General features: G+C 34.8%; 2 protein-coding genes across 3 annotated transcripts in view; both read left to right on the top strand.

Moving 5' to 3' along the window:
- The window catches only part of RNPC3 (RNA binding region (RNP1, RRM) containing 3), an 84,693-nt gene extending 66,387 nt beyond the window's left edge, over window positions 1–18,306 (top strand). For both annotated transcript variants that reach the window (XR_015726375.1, XR_015726379.1), the window contains one exon: window positions 18,289–18,306. The gene's annotated coding sequence lies outside the window, so the exon portion shown is untranslated. The remainder of the gene's footprint in view (window positions 1–18,288) is intronic.
- Window positions 199–7,052, top strand: LOC123795142 (pancreatic alpha-amylase). Its single transcript, XM_045801641.2, has 10 exons — window positions 199–393; window positions 713–859; window positions 1,693–1,890; window positions 2,497–2,727; window positions 3,482–3,615; window positions 4,367–4,489; window positions 4,582–4,681; window positions 4,944–5,062; window positions 5,169–5,294; window positions 6,828–7,052. The coding sequence occupies exons 1-10, from the start codon at window positions 226–228 to the stop codon at window positions 7,015–7,017; spliced, it is 1,536 nt and encodes a 511-aa protein (XP_045657597.2). The 5' UTR covers window positions 199–225; the 3' UTR covers window positions 7,018–7,052.
- Window positions 18,307–18,703: the final 397 nt, after the last annotated feature.

Raw genomic sequence — 18,703 nt, forward strand, 5'->3', positions numbered from 1 at the left:
ATAAGGAAAATATTAAGTTCTAAAAGGTCATGGAGATTGTTTTCCTGGCAGGTTGTTTATAAATATTCTTTATCTGTTAATATTACTATTGATAGTCCTTTTCTGATTATGAATAAACAGTTTAAGCTCTACGTATTTATTCATGTTAACATTTACTTAGGAAAATGTGTTTCTTACAGGAGGATAAATAGTGGCTGGAAAGAATGCTGGCAACTTCAAAGCAAAATGAAGTTCTTTCTATTGCTTTCCGTCATTGGGTTCTGCTGGGCTCAGTATGACCCAAATACCAAACCTGGACGGACATCTATCGTCCATCTGTTCGAGTGGCGCTGGGTTGACATTGCTCTTGAATGTGAGCGATACTTAGCTCCAAAAGGATTTGGAGGGGTTCAGGTGGGTATTGTTCATAGTAGAAATTGCAGTTTGCTATCCTTGTAGTAAATGGTATTGTGATATGTATCGGTAAAGCTGGAACATTTTACCGAGGAAGAAAAAAGTTTAGTATTGTTGGCAGCTTTATGTTTTGTTTCTGATATAAGCTTTCTTCAGCAGGACGTTTCCAATATGCTGTTAATATTTTCATTTGTTGCTAAAGATGTAGCTGTATATGCAAAGATTCAGAAATTATTTTAGATTATTGGTTAGTTTCTAGAGTATCCAGTGATATAAAGTAACCCATAATTTGATACTTACTATGATTTTTTATTGGTAGATCTCTCCACCCAATGAAAATCTTGTGGTTAATAACCCTTTTAGACCTTGGTGGGAAAGGTACCAACCAATTAGCTACAAGTTATGCACAAGATCCGGAAATGAAGATGAATTCAGAGACATGGTGACTCGATGTAACAACGTTGGTGTAAGTGCATTAAAGTTTCCTTTAAGAAATAATCAGGAAAATAATCTCTCTCTCCTCTCTCCCGTTCCTTTGGAGCAGAATGTGTTCCATGTTTATTTTTCATTTTACTTTACACTTAAGCTATAACTAACACTTAGTTATTACCTTATGTTCAGCTGTGCAAATTCCTGTGTATGTGCTATTTGTCTACTAAAGAAATTTAAGTCACAGTTTAAAGCCGAGCTTGTTTATAAAGCAAGTATCAGCTTTCAGGCCTATAACTATACACATTTCTGGGGAATCCCTTTCTAGTTAGGAATTGGAAATGCCAGTTGCAATATTTGCTGTAATTTTGATGTGACTTGTAACTCCACCTGTCATTTCCGGGTCCTCTTTCACGTAGGGGTTTTTGATGGTAAATCGTTATATTCTTTCTGAGGGGGAGCATGAGAGACAATATTTACCTTCGGATGCTAAGTAGATAATAGAGACTTGCTGCTTCTTTCTTAGGAGGATGCATGGAAATTTCAAAGACCACTACGCTCTCCTGTCTTAGCTGATTCTTACCTCCCCGCAAAAAAGACTGTTTGCATTTTTTCATAGTTATGGTAGTTTTAGTTCTATCAGTTTATCAGATAGGTAAGTATTTTACCAAGACGGTAGAATGCAGATAGGTATTCAGTTCACATTGATTTCCCTTCACGCTTGCCTTTTGGTTTATTAGGAAGATAAGTTAAAAAATAACAAAGACCTATTTTGGAGTGCGATTAACATACCAGAAACTTTAGTCAATAATACTAGATAGATTTGTACCTCTCTATAAGTCCAACTGAAATAGAAACTTTGTTTTTCAGGTCCATATTTATGTGGATGCTGTCATTAATCATATGTGTGGGAATGCCGCGAGTGCAGGAACAAGCAGTACTTGTGGAAGCTACTTCAACCCTGGAAGTAGAGATTTTCCAGCAGTCCCATACTCTGGTTGGGATTTTAATGATGGTAAATGTAAAACTGGAAGTGGAGACATTGAGAGCTATAATGATCCTTATCAGGTAATTAAAGGAAAAACCCACAGTGATCTGGATAAAGAGCTATCTGTGCCTTTTAATATCTACATGTAGTTTATTGATCTTCATTTTAAATACTGGCCTGGATTCCTTAGGAAAAGAGGATTCCAAGTTTGACTATTTGTAAATAAGAAACACAGGGGCGCCTGGGTGGCTCAGTGGTTGAGCATCTGCCTTAGGCTCAGGTCATGTTGCCAAGGTCCTGGGATGGAGCCCTGCATTGGGTTCCCTGCTCAGAGCAAAGCCTGCTTCTCCCTCTCCCCCGCCCCCTGCTGGTGTGCCCTCTCTCGCTGTGTCTCTCTCTGTCCAATAAATCAATAAAATCTTAAAAAAAATAAGAAACGCAGATCAAGATTTAAAGCATTTTCCCCCATTTAATTTGTTCCAGTCAAAAAACTCGTCTACTTTATTTCCTCCGTACTCCATTTTTATACTAGAAAATGTTTCAAAGGTATGTCAGCATCTCCAGTTTCCAATGCAAAGAAGACACTACCGAAATATCTGTTAATGAATAAATGAATGCATTATCAAATGGATTATCAGGTAGAGGCGATGTTTTGTGTATCAGTCACAAAATTTTTACCTTAATAGGTCCGAGATTGTCGTCTGGTTGGTCTTCTTGATCTTGCGCTGGAGAAAGACTATGTGCGTTCCACGATTGCTGAATATATGAACCGCCTCATCGACATTGGTGTAGCGGGGTTCAGAATTGATGCTTCTAAGCACATGTGGCCTGGAGACATCAAGGCCGTTTTGGATAAACTGCATAATCTAAATACACAGTGGTTCTCTGAAGGAAGTAAACCTTTCATTTTCCAGGAGGTACATTAATACCTGTATATATCTACATTTCATGGGTATATGAAATAAGATCTTTTAGTTCATTAGAAAATAAGTGATAGATTTAATGAATACAACTTCTGTTCTTTAATGGCTGGCTCATTTATATGGAAGAGTTTTCTTGAACCCTATTTTATTGAGACAGTCTCTAACATCTAACTCTTTATCACAAGAGATTTTATGGAAGTGCAGAGAATTTATTTAGGCTGCAAACATCTGTGTCATTTACCGTCTCCCCAGAGACCATTACAAAAGGCAGATAATATGAGAGTGGTTTTCTTGAGCCAGCCTATCTGAGTTTTAATGTTGCCTATAGCACTATTCGCTGTGTTCACTTAGGCAAATTGATTAACCTCTCTCTGCGACATTGTCTTTTCATGTGAAGAAAAGAGATATGATCATAGTTATGTCTTTGTCTAAATGTTAGTAAGTTAATATTTGTCAAGCACTTAGAATTGTTGTGAACCAGATCTCAAGTGCTATAGAAATGCGAGTCATTGTTATTATCGTTTATGTGCAAGAGTAAAATTAGGTCCACATTCTCAGAGGACAACAGGTCACCTTGTTATCATGTTAGTTTTAATATTGTAGCATATAATTTAGCACAGAAAAAGAATCTTTTTTGGGGTATTTCATAAAATATAAATAGTTTCAAGCCATTTTTTATATAATGTTAACTTGGTGAAAAATCTTTAAAGTTCTTATTAAAATGATATTTTCCCTATATTTCCACTAGGTAATTGATCTGGGTGGTGAGCCAATTAAAAGCGAGGAGTACTTTGGAAATGGCCGTGTGACAGAATTCAACTATGGTGCAAAACTAGGCACAGTCCTGCGCAGATGGAATGGAGAGAAGATGGCTTACTTAAAGTGAGTGAAATATGATTTGTCTTTTAAATAATTTCACAGATGTGTTAGTCTTATTATCCCAATCCGAGTTATCTTAGAAACTTATTTAGAACTTTTAAGGATTCAATTGCTAGTAATAAGGATTGTACTTCCCCAAATTCCAATTTATCATCTTTATTATTTAAAATGTCAGTCATGAGGATAACAAGAAACCCAAAACACACCCTAGAGACTTTTTGTATTCTATATTAAATTTAACTAATGTATGCAATAAAATATGTGAAGGCTACATTAGTATTAAAATGATTGTATCATTTATGAAGTACTTACAACATGGCTATGCTATGGGAATTTACAAATATTATTATCAATTAATTATTTTCAAGTAGTAGAATATTTATATTATATCAATATAAGAGTGAAACCTACTTTTAACCCAGTTTTCCATTTTGTGTAATATCATATGTATGTTGATCATTCAGAAGTTTCATCCAAATTGTAATGTACTGAAATCTCTAAAATGACTTTTTTATAACAAAAATCTTATAACTGTACCATGAATGTATTACAAGTAATTCATACATATATACGTACATGGAGTGTATAATATATCTATATATAGTTTGTAGATATTTTTTAAAAACTCCTATAGAACAATCATTGAATTAGAGAATTCCATTTGGGCCTGCTATACCAAAAGAAAGACACACTTAGGTTACCCTAAAGCTATTAAAAAAGAATACATGTTGTGTGTGCATACGTGTTTTAATAGGAACTGGGGAGAAGGATGGGGTTTCATGCCTTCTGATCGAGCACTTGTGTTTGTGGATAACCATGACAATCAGCGAGGACACGGAGCTGGGGGAGCATCTATTCTTACATTCTGGGACGCCAGGTAGGAAATAAAGCCCCCCCTTTTCTACCTACCTTTTAACGACACTAAAAATATTGTTTTCTTCTATGATGATATCATTTTGTAACCTTTAGACTGTACAAAATGGGAGTTGGATTTATGCTCGCTCATCCATATGGATTTACACGAGTAATGTCAAGCTTCCGATGGTCAAGATATTTTCAAAATGGAGTAGTAAGTTTTTGTGTTATCCAAAATATCTTTTTCTCAAGAAAGGGAAGGCAGTTTTAAAATATGGCACTAGAGAATGAAAACTTGGGGAGAAAATGGTCAGAACTTGGTAAAAGGCTATAAAAATACTGAGGGAGTTAGATTCCAACTGCAGAGAACTCAGAGACACAAGACAGACTGGGTTTGGTGGACTGGAGAGGAAAGAGATAAATACTTGAGATGTTAAAAAGTCTGAGCTTTTTAAATTTTTTTCTCTTTACCTAAGGATGTTAATGATTGGATTGGGCCACCAAATAATAATGGGGTAATTAAAGAAGTTACTATTAATCCCGACACTACTTGTGGTAACGATTGGGTCTGTGAACATCGATGGCGTCAAATAAGGTGGGCATTCTTATCTAGAGATGTCCTCTAGTAATAAACATTCTTAACATTTTATTTCAAACTGCTAACGTATTCACCAGCATTTTATGTGGTGTTTTATTTTTAGGAACATGGTTGCGTTCCGTAATGTAGTTGATGGCCAACCTTTTACAAACTGGTGGGATAACGGTAGCAACCAAGTAGCTTTTGGAAGAGGAAACAGAGGATTCATTGTCTTTAACAATGATGACTGGTAAGTAGATATCAATTAGAAATCACATTTTATCCCAATATGTTCTTGGTTTACTACTTTCTCTTCTTGCACATTTACTGTTTTCATATCTGAATAGCTATATGCTCAGTGGATGAAAAAAAAACAGAAATCAGAAGAAAAATGATGATGACTTCTATTCTTCTGATTTCTTTATAAGGGCTTTCTGTTCTAAGTAGAGTTATTTCATGTGCATCCTTGCCTATCATGGGCAGATATGAGGCACCCATATAGGCTCACATATACACCCCACCCCAAATACACAGAGTAGTTAATATAAAGGTTGTGAAATCACTAGAAGAACAAGGCTTACAGCTCCCCTTCCCTTTTTAAATAATGGAAAAATATTGCCTCAATACTGAAGTATGTCTTTTTAACTCTTTTTTGCGAGTATTCATCTATCTGGTTTTTTGGTCTTCTTTTTTCACTCCCCTGTCTCTCTGGCAAATAGTAGATATATATATATATATATATTTTAAAGATTTTATTTATTTATTCGACAGAGATAGAGACAGCCAGCGAGAGAGGGAACACAAGCAGGGGGAGTGGGAGAGGAAGAAGCAGGCTCATAGCGGAAGAGCCTGATGTGGGGCTCGATCCCAGAACGCCGGGATCGCGCCCTGAGCCGAAGGCAGACGCTTAACCGCTATGCCGCCCAGGCGCCCCAGTAGATATATTTTCAAAGCATATGTATAAAGAACATATATCTTACGGTTGGTCAGTGATTCACCTCGGGAGATTTTCAAGTTTTAGTTCTGAGACTTCTTCTTACTTTCCTTTGCTTATACTTCCATCGTCTGCCTCGAGTGTATTGATTCCCTAGTATAGAGAACTATGGCTTACAAGATGTCTTCACAAGCAGTTGAAAAGTCTCAGTTCCAAGGCCTACTTTCACCCATGCTTAGCTCATTTTAGCCTACATTATATTTTGCTGACAAAAAGGGAAAACAAATATATCTCTTTCTTGCCAAAAGAAGCTATGGCTAGTCCTTTAATTTCTGTCTTTTGGATGGGAGAAGGAAAATAAATTTATGAGACAGCTTTATATTTCAAACCATACACTTGTTCATAAAAATACTGGATTATTTTTATCTCCAGCCCAAATTCACTTTCTCCTCTTGTGAAAAAGATTTTCGCAGTAATAATCAAATTTAAATGATTGAAAGTAATTCGTGTTTTCTTAAGTTTAGATGAGGACATATTTAAAATATTTGTTTACCACAGGAAGTACTTTTATCTAAGGGTGACAATTCACCCAAATCTTCACTAATAGTCCCTCAGCCATAATTTCGTGATAATATTCATGGCTGAATAGGGAATCGCTAAGTCTACTGTAAGATTACTTTCAGTCTTGGAAAACTGTTCACATCTACTGGAGAGGTCTCTGCATTTGCTTCTCACTGAGACCTTGACTGCTTAGGGCTCTACAACACAAAGTGAAGCTTTTAGAGATAGTCTGAATTCTTGCTTTTAATTGTGATGAATTCAAGTTAAATCTTAAATTTTATTTTACAGGGCGTTATCTTCAACTTTGCAAACTGGTCTTCCTGCCGGCACATATTGTGATGTCATTTCTGGAGACAAAATTGACGGCAATTGTACGGGAATCAAAATCTATGTTTCTGGGGATGGAAATGCTCATTTTTCCATTAGTAACTCTGCTGAAGATCCGTTCATTGCAATTCATGCTGAATCTAAGTTGTAAAATTTGAAATAAATAAATACGCATACTCAGAGAAATAGCCAAGTGTATTTCTTTCCGTGTGTGGGTGTGTGTGTTTTCCTATAATTCATGAATTTTTGGTAAAAGCTAGAAGCAATCAACTTGAAAAACTCAGAAAAGCATAAAAATCACATGTAATTATGTAAGTATAAGTTCGTTACGATTATCGTCATGTTATATTTTTAAAGGCTCATGATGTCTTGTCATGTGTCAATGGAATTTCTAAGAATTCAGAGAGGCATCTTAACAAATATGTTTGTTGCCATCAACACCAAATTTCCCAGCATGTATTTGTGTATTTCTTCCATCAAGTGTTTCTAAGAGTTCGGGAGAGCTGATTTAACGATTCCCATACAAAGTTATAGCATTTGAGTGACTTCAACTGTTTGAAAGCCCTTCTACAGTTAATAAGTCAAAAAATAAAATAAACTTAAATTATGCAAGGTATGAGTCTTAATTATATGGAACTCATAGGAATCTTCTACTTTCTCTCTCTGTTTTTCTCTTTGTAATGTCTTTAAGTTGATGTAGACGTATGGATTTTTTGTTCCATTAAAAATTAATGAAGGTAAGTGGGGATGTAACATAATAAAAGAACAAGACTTTCTTGAGATAAAGTAAAGGAAGTAGCAAATCCTGGTAGAGTGATAAATCTCTGAAGGTTTTTAAAGAATAATTGATCAGTTGATCCATCTATTCATCCATGTCTCTATCACTCTCTGTGTGTCACTGTCTATGCAGTTAAGATTCCACTAAAAAAAACTTGTCAGAATAAATGAATTCAGCAAAGTAATAGGATACAAAGGCACCATGCAAAAATCAGTTGCATTTCTGTACACTAATGAACAATCTGAAAAGGAGATTGTGAAAAAATTCCATTTATAATAGCACGAAAAAGGATACAATACTTAGGAATCTACCACAAGGTGGAAAATGTGTACGGTGAAAACTATTAAACCTTACTGAAAGATGTTAAAGACATAAATAAATTGAAGCATTACTGTTTTCTTGGGAGAGAATACTTAGTAGTATCAAAATGTCAGTACACCCAAAGTAATCTACAGCTTCAATGCAATCTCTATCAACATCTCACAGACCTAAAAAAAAAAAAAAATTCTATCCTAAACTTCGTATCTCAAGGGACCCTGAATAGCCAAAACAATCTTGAGAAAGAAGAACAAAACTAGGGGACTCACCTCTGGTTTCAAAACCTATTAAAAGCCTACAGTAATCAGGGGCGCCTGGGTAGCGCAGTCGTTAAGCGTCTGCCTTCGGCTCAGGGCGTGATCCCGGCGTTCCGGGATCGAGTCCCACATCAGGCTCCTCCGCTGGGAGCCTGCTTCTTCCTCTCCCACTCCCCCTGCTTGTGTTCCCTCTCTCTCTGGCTGTCTCTCTGTCACATAAATAAATAAAATCTTAAAAAAAAAAAAAAGCCTACAGTAATCAAAACATTGTGATACTGGCATAAAGATAGGCATATAAATCCATGGAATAGAATAATATCCAGGAATGTATCCTCTCATATATGGTCAAATGATTCTTTTTCTTTTCTTTTTAAGATTTATTAATTTTATTTATTCGAGAGAGGGAGCGAGCAAGTAAGAGCAGGAGGCCAAGGAAGAGAGAGAGAATCCCAAGTAGACTCCTCGCTTAACATGGAGCCTGATACAGGGCTCGATCCCACAACCTGAGTCAAAACCAAGAGTCATAGGCTTAACTGACTCTGCCACCCACGCGCCCCTCATCAAATAATTCTTTGACAAGGATGATGCCAAGACCACTCAGTGGGAAAGGATAGTCTTTCCAATAAATGGTGGCAGGAAAATTGGAAATCCACACACACAAGATTTCATTTGAACCATTACCTAAGATGGTATACAAAATTAATCCAAATTGGATTAAAAAAATCTAAATTTAAGAACTAAAACACCTCTTAAAACAGAACGTCCTGACATTGGATTTGACAGTGATTTGACAGTGATTCATTAGATTTGATATTAAAGGCATAGGTAACAAGAAAAAAATAGAGAAATTGGACTTCACAAAAACTTAAAAAGTTTTTTCATCAGAAGATGTGTACAGAATGAGAGAAAATAATTCAAATCATAACATCTGGTAAAAGATTAATATCCAGAATATATAGAGAACACCTGAAATTCAACAATAGAAAATCAACCCAATTCAAAAATGGGCAAAGAATTTGAATAGACTTTCCTCTAAAGATGTACAAATTATCAATATGCACAAAGATATCACCTCACTCTCAGGATGTCTACTATCAAAACAAACAAGAAGCAAGCATTCTTGAGGATGTGCCAGAATTGAACCCTTTGCATTGCTGGTGGAACGTTGAAATAGTATAGCTGCTGTGGGAAACAGTATGGCAGTTTTTAATGAAACTAAAATAGGATTACCATATGATCTAACAATTCCACTTCTGGGTATATACCCTGAAGAATTGACAGCAAGTTCGCAAAGTAATTATTTATGTACCCATGTTCATAACAGCATTATTCACAATAGCCAACAAGGTGGAAACAACACAAGTGTACTTCAACAGTGGATGAGTCACATGTGATAATATCCATACGAGGGAATAATATTCAGCTTTAAAAAGGAGATTTTGCCATAGCCTACACTGAAGATAAGCCTTGATGATATTATGATAAAGCCAGTCACAAAAAGACAAATACTGTATGATGCCGCTTATATGGAGTAGTCAAAATCATAGAGACAGAAAGTAGCACAGTAACTGCCAATGGCTGGGGAGAGGGAGGAATGGAGAGCTTCTGTTTAATGGATAAAAAATTTCAATTTTACAAGATGAAAAGAGCTGTAGAGATTGATGGTGGTGATGGTTACACAACATTATGAATATATTTAATACCACTGCACTGTACATTTAACAACATTACAATGGTAAACTTTGTTGTATGTGATTTACCACAAAATAAAAGTTTTAATAAAAAAGTAACATGTATGTGCAGATTTATAGTGGCTTTATTCATCATTCTCCAAAGTGAAAATAACCCAAATGTTCTTCAACTATCATACCTCTACATGAAATATTAATGACTATACATGTGACAATATGGATATATCTCAAAGGCATCATTAGTAAAAGGAGACAGACTCACAACGTCACACACTGTGTGACTCCATTTTCATGAAATTATATAAAGACAAAGCTCATCAGAGACCTGTTGAGTGGTTGCCAGGGGGTAGGTGTGGGTGGCTGAATTGACTACAAAGGGATGACGGTATTTCGGGGTGTGATGGAATATTGGATATTGTGGTTGCGTTGAGTAAAGCTATGGATTTATTAAAACTCAGATTTATGCATTCAGAAAAGAACCTTACTGGATTACTTGTAGATTGCTAGAGTATGAAGTGGTACAATCACTTTGGAAATAGTTTGACAATCTATAAATTGTACATATAGTTATAATAAAAACCAACAATTTTACATCTAGGTTTAACCCCTGTGATATGAAAATACATGTCTATAAGAAGTCTTAGTTATCCTTCACAGCAGCTTTATTCATAATTGCCAAAAATATAATCAGCCTATATGTCCCTCAACACATTAGATAAACAAATGATGGTACATGCATATTATAGAGTACAACTCAGCAGCAGACTGCTGTAATATATTTTGTTACAAATGCTTTCTGATCCAGTTTTGCGGCCCTGCCGACAGGTCAATCAGACTTTCCTGGGCATCTGATTAAGTCCACACCCCAAACCACTTCCCTTATCAGACTTTCCTCTGGGTCACTATATACCTTCTCTAATCACCCAAGGACCAGGTATCAGATGAGGAATATCTCTATAACCCAGAGCCCACTGAAATTATTTAGACATCCTAAACCTGCCTACCCGCTTCATCCATTCCTTCCTATAGAAGCCATAAAAAAGGAACTTGCATGTCGTTTCCTTCTCTTCCTCTGCTTGGTGAATAACCCTGGTGCTTCCCTTGAGTGGGCCTGTGTGGTGTCCTATTTCTCCTCAGGGAACTGTGAGCATAACAAACTGCAAAACTTTCTGGTTTCTCTTTCTTGATCGGAGTCTGACCTCACCATACCAAACCCACAGTAGTAAATACGACTAAAACAACTACTGATACACAAAAGAGTCCATATTGGTATTCCTTTCCTATGGCTATTGTAACAAAATACATAATCTTCGTGGCTTAGAACAAGAGAAATTTATTGTCTTATAGTTCTGGAGGGCAGAAATCCAAAGTCCTTTTCACTGATCAAGGTGTTGGCAGGGCTCTGCAACCTCTAGGGGCTTTATGGAAAAAGCAAACGTTTCTTTCAGCTTTGGTGGCTGCCAGCATTCCTTGACTTGTGGCTGCATCACTCCACTCTATGCTTCCACAGTCATGTGCTCCATGCCTTTTCTACTTCTACGTGTATTGCTCTCTTTCTTCCTCTTTCTTGTAGGAGACATATGATGGTATTCATGACCCACAAGATCCTAACCTTAATTACATCTGCAAAGGCTTTTTCCAAATAAGGAAACATATATAGGTTCTAGGGAATAGGGCCTGATATCTTTTTAAAAAGCATTTATTTATTAAAAACATTTTAATAGTCTATTTTTCTTAAAAAAGCTTTAGGTTCACAGCAAAATTGAGAGAAATTACAGTTCCCACATAATTCCCGCCCTCACACCTATACAACTTCCACTACTCTCAACTTCCTGCATTAGAGTGGGACGTTAATTATAATTAATGTACCTACACTGACACATGATTATCACCCAAAGTTTACATTAAGATTTCCTCTTGGCATTATAAATTTTGTTTTTATAAAAGCATAATATGTATCCACCATTATCATACAGACTAGATCCATTGCTCTCAAAGTTCTCTGAGCTCCACCTGTTTACCCCTCCTTACTCCTGACTTCTGGCAACTACTCATCTTTTTACTGTTTCCAAACTGTTGCCTTTTTCAGAATGTTATATTCTATTACAGTATGTAGCTTTTTCATATTGGGTTTTTTCACTTAGTAATATGCATACAAGTATGACTCCTCCATGTCTTTTCACGGCTTGATGATTTTCAGCACAGATTAATTTTTCATTGTCTGGTTGTAACACAGTTTATCCATTCACCTACTGAAAGACATGTTGCTCTGAAATTTGGTAGTTATAAATAAAGCTGCTGTGAACACCTGTGAGTACTTTTTTTTTTTTTTCGTGGGCATAAGTTACCCATTTATTTGGATAAACACCAAGGAGCATGATTGCTGGATTGTATGGTAAGAGTATGTTTAGTTGTATAAGAAACTACCAAATTGCCTCCCAAATTGTACCATTTTGCATTTGCTCCAGCAATGAATGAGAATTCCTGTTGCTTCACATCCTCAGCATTTGTTGTTGTCAGTGTTCTGGGTTTTTGTCATTCTAATGAGTATGTAGTGGTATCTTGTTTTAATTTGCAATTCCCTAAGGACATATGCTGTTGAGCATCTTTTCATATGCTTACCTGCCACCTGTGTATCTTCCTTGGTGTTAGTTTAGATCTTTTGCTCATTCTTTAATTGCATTGTTGATTTTCTTATTGTTGAGTTTTTAAAGTTCTTTGTGTATTTTGTGTAATAATCCTTATCAGATATGTCTTATCCTTATTAGATATGTCTTATACATGTATTTTCTCCCACTCTGTGGTTTTCCTTCTGATTCTCTTGACAGTATTTTTCACAGAAGTTTTAAATTTTAATAAAGTAAAGCTTATCAATTATTTATTTCATGGATTTGCCTTTGGTGGTTGTATCTAAAAAGTGATTGTCAAACCCAAGGCTATCTCGATTTTCTCCTGTTACCTTCTGGGAGTTTTCTAGTTCTGCATTTTACATGCAAGTCTATAGTCCATTTTGAGTTAATTTTTGTAAAGTCTATGTCTAGAATCCTACCCACCCACCCCCCTTTTGGGGCATGGGGATGTCCAGTTGCTCCAGCACAATTTGATGAAAAGTTGGTCTTTGTTCCATTGTACTGCCTTTACTGCTTCATTAAAGATCAGTTGACTATATTGGTGGGTATATTTACAGACTCTATTCTGTTCCATTGATTTAGCCTTTTTTCTTCTTTCTAATATCACTCTTCTGAGTACTGTAGATTTAGAGTGCCTTAATGTCAGGTAGTGTCAGTCCTCTGACTGTTGTTCTTTAATATTATGATAGCCGTTCTGTCTTTTTAAAAAATCTCCATGTAAACATTAGAATCTGTAGATATCCACAAAATAACTTGTTAGTATTTTTATTGGGATTGTATTGAACCTATAGATCAAGCTGGGAAGAATTACTGTCTTGAGAATACTGAGTCTTTTTACTTATGGACATGGAACATTTGTCCATTTATTTAGTTCTTCCTTGATTTTGTTCATCAAAGTTTTGTTTTCATATAGATCTTATATATGTCTTGTTAGACTTTTACTTAAATATCTCATTTTGGGGGGCTGCTAATAATAATGATGGACAGTATAGGAGAGAGATTAAGAGACAGGGTTGATAGAGTGAAAACTGTTATATATTCAATTGTAGTTCCAAGTAAATAAATGGATTGTGAAGTCAGTGGCTATCTCAAGTATGCCCTTAGAATTTTTCTCTATCTGATAAGAAACACACACACACACACACACACAAATACACACAGATTTCCAAGAACACAGGATGAGTTTTTTTAAAATCCACATTTAGACATCACACAGGGACAATATTTTTAAAGCAGTAAAAAAAATTTTTTTTTATTTTAAAAGAAAGATTTCCTCCGTGGAATGTCAATTAGAGTGACATCTGACTTCTTTATAGCAACAAAGGAAGCCAGATGTCTCTAGAACATACTCAAAGTAGTGAAAGAAATAACTTGTAGAATTTTACACAGAGAAAGTAGTTTTAAGGAATGAAGATAAAGACATTTTCAGACAAGTAACGAAGAGGGTTTGTCAGAGTGTACATCAACCATACTCAAATTTAAAAGAATACATATTTCACTTAAAGAAAAAGAGGATTTGTGAGCAGATATTCACCAAAAGAAATTATAAAGGGAATATTTTAGACGTCTGTAGTTACCCTAGGTAGGAGATCTGAGATGCAAGAGGAGTGAGGAAAAAAGTAAGTGGTAAATATCTGGCTAATCTAAAAAAAAAAAAATTATCTATTAAAAAATAATGTTTTGCAGGATTAAAAATATAAGACAGACTTAAAAAATAAAACCAATGAGTATCAACTAAAATAGAGTTGAATATTCTCTTTGACAATCGACATAATGATTAAATTTGAACTCTGAAATTAACACATGGTATAATTTCCATGTTAACCATTAGTAAAGTAGAAACAGTGTATGATTTCTACTGTGTTAGATGATAAAATATAGAAAAATAATTGAAAAGAAGACAAAAAATATGAAAAAAATTGGCGGGGCAATAAGGTGATAGATTTATATTTAAATATAGCAATAGTTACATTCAGTGTAAATGGACTTAGAGTTTCTATTAAAAGACAAACATTTTCACACATGATTAAAATAAATGAGTAGAAATCGGTAAAGGTAAAGGCAAGTACAAAGTACACCAGGCAAATTCTGACCAAAGGAAAGCTCGTATAGCTTTACTGGAATGAGATGAAATAGATTTAAGGCCGAATCAGTGCAAAAGATAAAATGGTTCTATGTTTTAATAAAAAATACTAGACTTTATAATTTTAACACATTGACTAGAAAATTGGTACTTGTAAGTTTTTTAGCCTCTGTAACTTAGATTTAAAATAGATAAAGCAACAAATTTGACAGCAATTGTAAGCATAAGCAATTCTATACTATATATAATTGGAGATTTTAGATGTACCAATCTCAGTAGCAGAACAAGCTGATTTAAACAAGTTTTAATTAACTCGACCAAATGGATATATAGACAACACGCTTTTTAAAATACTTGTCTACATAGGGGTCATAAGACAAATCTTTTAAATGATTGAAATCATACAGAATATGTTAATTGTACTAAGATCGCATAGTAGGCTCTTACTGAATGGCTTATGAAATTAATTGCTACGTCTTTGGGGAAGTAGTTTTTCCCAGTGAAAAATATTACATATATAACATATGTATATTTTGATTGTTCAGAATTGTTAAAACATTCCAAATTAAGCTTCAGTTTAGTTGAGCACGACCCCTCATCTTGGTTTCATCCCTACTTCCTCAGAGATAACCTGTTACTAGTTTTTTTCTGTGAATGTACATGCAGTTGATTTCCATACATATACGTACACATATAAAATATGCAATTTTTGAAATGCTTTTTTTACAAATATAAATGAAGACATACTGTTCTGTGTTTTTTAATTCAAATGGCCTCTCATATTGTTACCATGAAAAATGCCTTTTTAAAAAATAAAAGCAAACTATTTCACCTGTCAGAGTATGGCTGTACTCTATTTTTAGCCATTTTTCACTGCAATGACATGTACGTGTTTTCCAAAGGTTTTGTTGTTGTGATCAATGTTGTAGTGACCTTTTGTATTTACTTGTCTCTGTACACATGGGTGAATATTTCTGTAAGAAAATAAGTAGAAGTGCATTTTAAATACATTTTTATATTTTAATATTATGTAAAATTGCCCAGTTCCCAATTTTTACTAGATCAGGTCTAGTAGTAGTATAGTACATGAGAGTACCTTTTATAACACTCTCACCAAAAACGGATGTGATGAAGCTTCTAACTTTTGCTTTTCTAATAGATGAAAATTGATTTGTTATTTTAATTTGGATTTCCCAAATTGCTAGCTAGGCTCAGCATCCTCTCACATTTTTTTGGTGGTGGGGGGGATATTTGGGTTTCCTCTTTTGCGATGTGTCTGTTGCTTCTTTTTCCATTTTTAAAAAAATTTTTCTTCTTATTGACTACCTGGAGTTGTTCTCATGTTCTTGTTATTGTTTCTTTGGTATATATTACAAGTACATTCTCCCAGTCTATCATTTGTTTCCTGAATAGTCTTTCTAGTGCAACTTTAAGAAATCGTAGACATTGCTAAAAAGCCAGGATAGTGCCAAAGATATGCCTGCTTTAATTTCTCCAATTATTACCATGCAAAAAAGTATTTGTTACTTTTTATTGTGATTTATTTTTAATTGAAATATATTTGATATATAACATTATATAAATGGAAGGTATACAATACGTTAATTAGGACACATTTATATATGTAACATTATAGCAATAATTAACATTTCTCTCATGTTACATAATTATCCTTTTTTCGGTGGTTGGAATAATTAAGTCCTAGTTTCTTAGCAAGTTTGATGATTGTAATACAATATTGTTGTCTATATTCAGCATACTGTGTATTAGATCTCTAGGACTTATTTACTGCTCAGTGTAAGTTTGTACACTTAAACAGCTGTCATTTCCTCTCCCCCCAACCCCCCGCCATCCACTGACAACTACCCTTCTACTCTGTACAAGTTTGGCTTCTTCAGATTTGACATACAGGTGATATTGTATAGTACTTAATATTTCTCTGCGTGATTTATCTCACTTAACATGAGGTACTGAAGTTTCATCCATAGTCACACATGGCAGGATGCCTCCATTCTCACGGCTGAATAACAATCCATTCTATATATATAAAACATCCTCTTATCCATTCATCCATTGAGGGACGCTTAGGTCATTTCCATATCTTGGGTGCTGTGAGTAACGCTTGCAATAAACATGGGAGTGCAGTTACATGTTTTGGAAATCCTGTTTCTATTTCCTTTGGGTGTATACCCAGAAGTGGATTGATGGATCATATCCTAGATCTAATTTTAGTTTTTTGAGAAACCTCCATATTGTTGAACCAAATTGGTTGAACCAATTTCCATTCCCACCAACAAGGTACAAGGGTACACTTTTCTGAACATTCTTGCCAACACTCATTATCTTTTGTCTTCTTGATGATAATTATTCTAGCGGGGTAAGGTGATATCTCATTGTGCTTTTGATTTGCATTTCCGTGTTCATTCCTAATTTTGACTGTCTTTTCATGCACCTGTTGACAATTAGGATGTCTTCTTTGGAAAAACATCTATTTAGTTATGACACAAAATTTAATTTAGTTAGTTAAATTAGATGGTTTGTTTTTTCATTATTGAGTTGTATGAGTTCTTCATATATTTTGAATATTAAATATATTCTGATCTGGTGTTTACAATTTTTTCCCCAATTCTGTAGATTGTATTTTAGTTTTGTTCATTGTATCCTTTGCTGTGCAAAAGCATTTAAGTTTGATGTAGTCCCATTTGTTGATTTTTGGTTTTGTTGTTTGTGCTTTTGGTGTCATATCCAAAATATCATTGCCAAGACCAATGTCAAGGAGATTCTCCCCTATAGTTTCTTTTAGTAGTTTTATATGATCAGGTCTTATGTTTAAATCTTTGATCCATTTTGAATTAGTTTTTGTGCATGGTATAAGATAGGGGTCCAATTTCATTGTTCTGCATGTGTTTTTCCAGTTTCCTAGTACCATTTGTCAAAGATCCTATTCTTTCCCCATTGGGTGTTCTTGGCTCCCTTGTTGAATAGTAGTTGACCATAAACTCAGGGGTTCAATTCTGGACTTCCTATTCTGTTTTGTTGGTCTGCGTGCCTATTGTATGCTAGTATCATACTGTTGTTCTTACTATATCTTTGTAATATACTTTATAATCAGGAAGAGTGATACTTCCTGCTCTGTTCTTTTTCCTCAAGATTGTTTGGCTATTCAGAGTCTTTTATGGATCAATACAAATTTTACGATATTTTCTTTCTGTTTCTGTGAAGAATGCCATTGGTATTTTGATGGAGATTACACTGAATCTATAGATGACTTTGGATAGTATTGACATTTTAACAATATTCTTTCTATCTATGAAAAAAGAATGATTTTCAATTTTTTGGTGTCATCTTCAGTTTCTTTCAGGAAAGTCTTGTCGTTATTGTTGTACGGATCTTTCACTTGGTTAAATTTCTTCCTAAGTTATTTTATTGTTTCTGATGCTACTTTGAATGGGATAGTTCATTTTTTTCTCAGATGTTCATTATTAGTGCAACTGATTTCTACATGTTGATTTTGTTTTCCATAACTTCAGGAAATTGATTAGTTCCAGCAGTTTTTGGGTTGAGTCTTTGTGATTTTTTATATATGAAGTTATATCTTCTCTAAACAGTGACAGTTTTCCTCCTTCCTTTACAATTTGGCTGACTTTTCTTTCTTTTTCTTACAGGACTAGCCGGGACTTCTAGTACTATATCGAATGAGTGGTGAGAGTGGACATCCCTGTCTTGTTCTCCATCTTAGAGTTTTCAGTTTTTTTCCATTGAGTGTAGTTTTAGCTGTGGGTTTGTCATATGGCTTTTATCGTGTTGAGGTATATTCCTTGTATACCTCATCTGCTGAGGGTTTGAATCATGAAAGGATGTTGTATTTTATTAAATACTTTTTCTGTATCTACTAAGAAGATCATGTAACTTTGGTCTTTCATGTTATGAATGTGATATCTTACTCATTGATTTGCATATGTTGAACCATGCTTGCACCCCAGGGATAAATCCCACTTGGTCGTGATGTATATTCTTTAATGTGTTCTTGATTTTGGTTTGCTAATATTTTGTCAATAATTTTTGCATTTATATCCATCG

The sequence above is a fragment of the Ursus americanus genome, chromosome 12 (assembly GCF_024610735.1).
Source record: "Ursus americanus isolate L20-20 chromosome 12, mUrsAme1.1.p, whole genome shotgun sequence".
Classification (NCBI taxonomy): domain Eukaryota; kingdom Metazoa; phylum Chordata; class Mammalia; order Carnivora; family Ursidae; genus Ursus; species Ursus americanus.

What these genes read in the sequence shown, in the direction of transcription:
- LOC123795142 (XM_045801641.2), top strand. Translation starts at nt 226, where the DNA reads ATGAAGTTCTTTCTATTGCTTTCCGTCATTGGGTTCTGCTGGGCTCAG. An exon ending in AAGGATTTGGAGGGGTTCAG is followed by an intron (nt 394 to 712) that starts GTGGGTATTGTT and finishes TTTTATTGGTAG; the next exon opens with ATCTCTCCACCCAATGAAAA. An exon ending in GTCTTTAACAATGATGACTG is followed by an intron (nt 5,295 to 6,827) that starts GTAAGTAGATAT and finishes TTTATTTTACAG; the next exon opens with GGCGTTATCTTCAACTTTGC.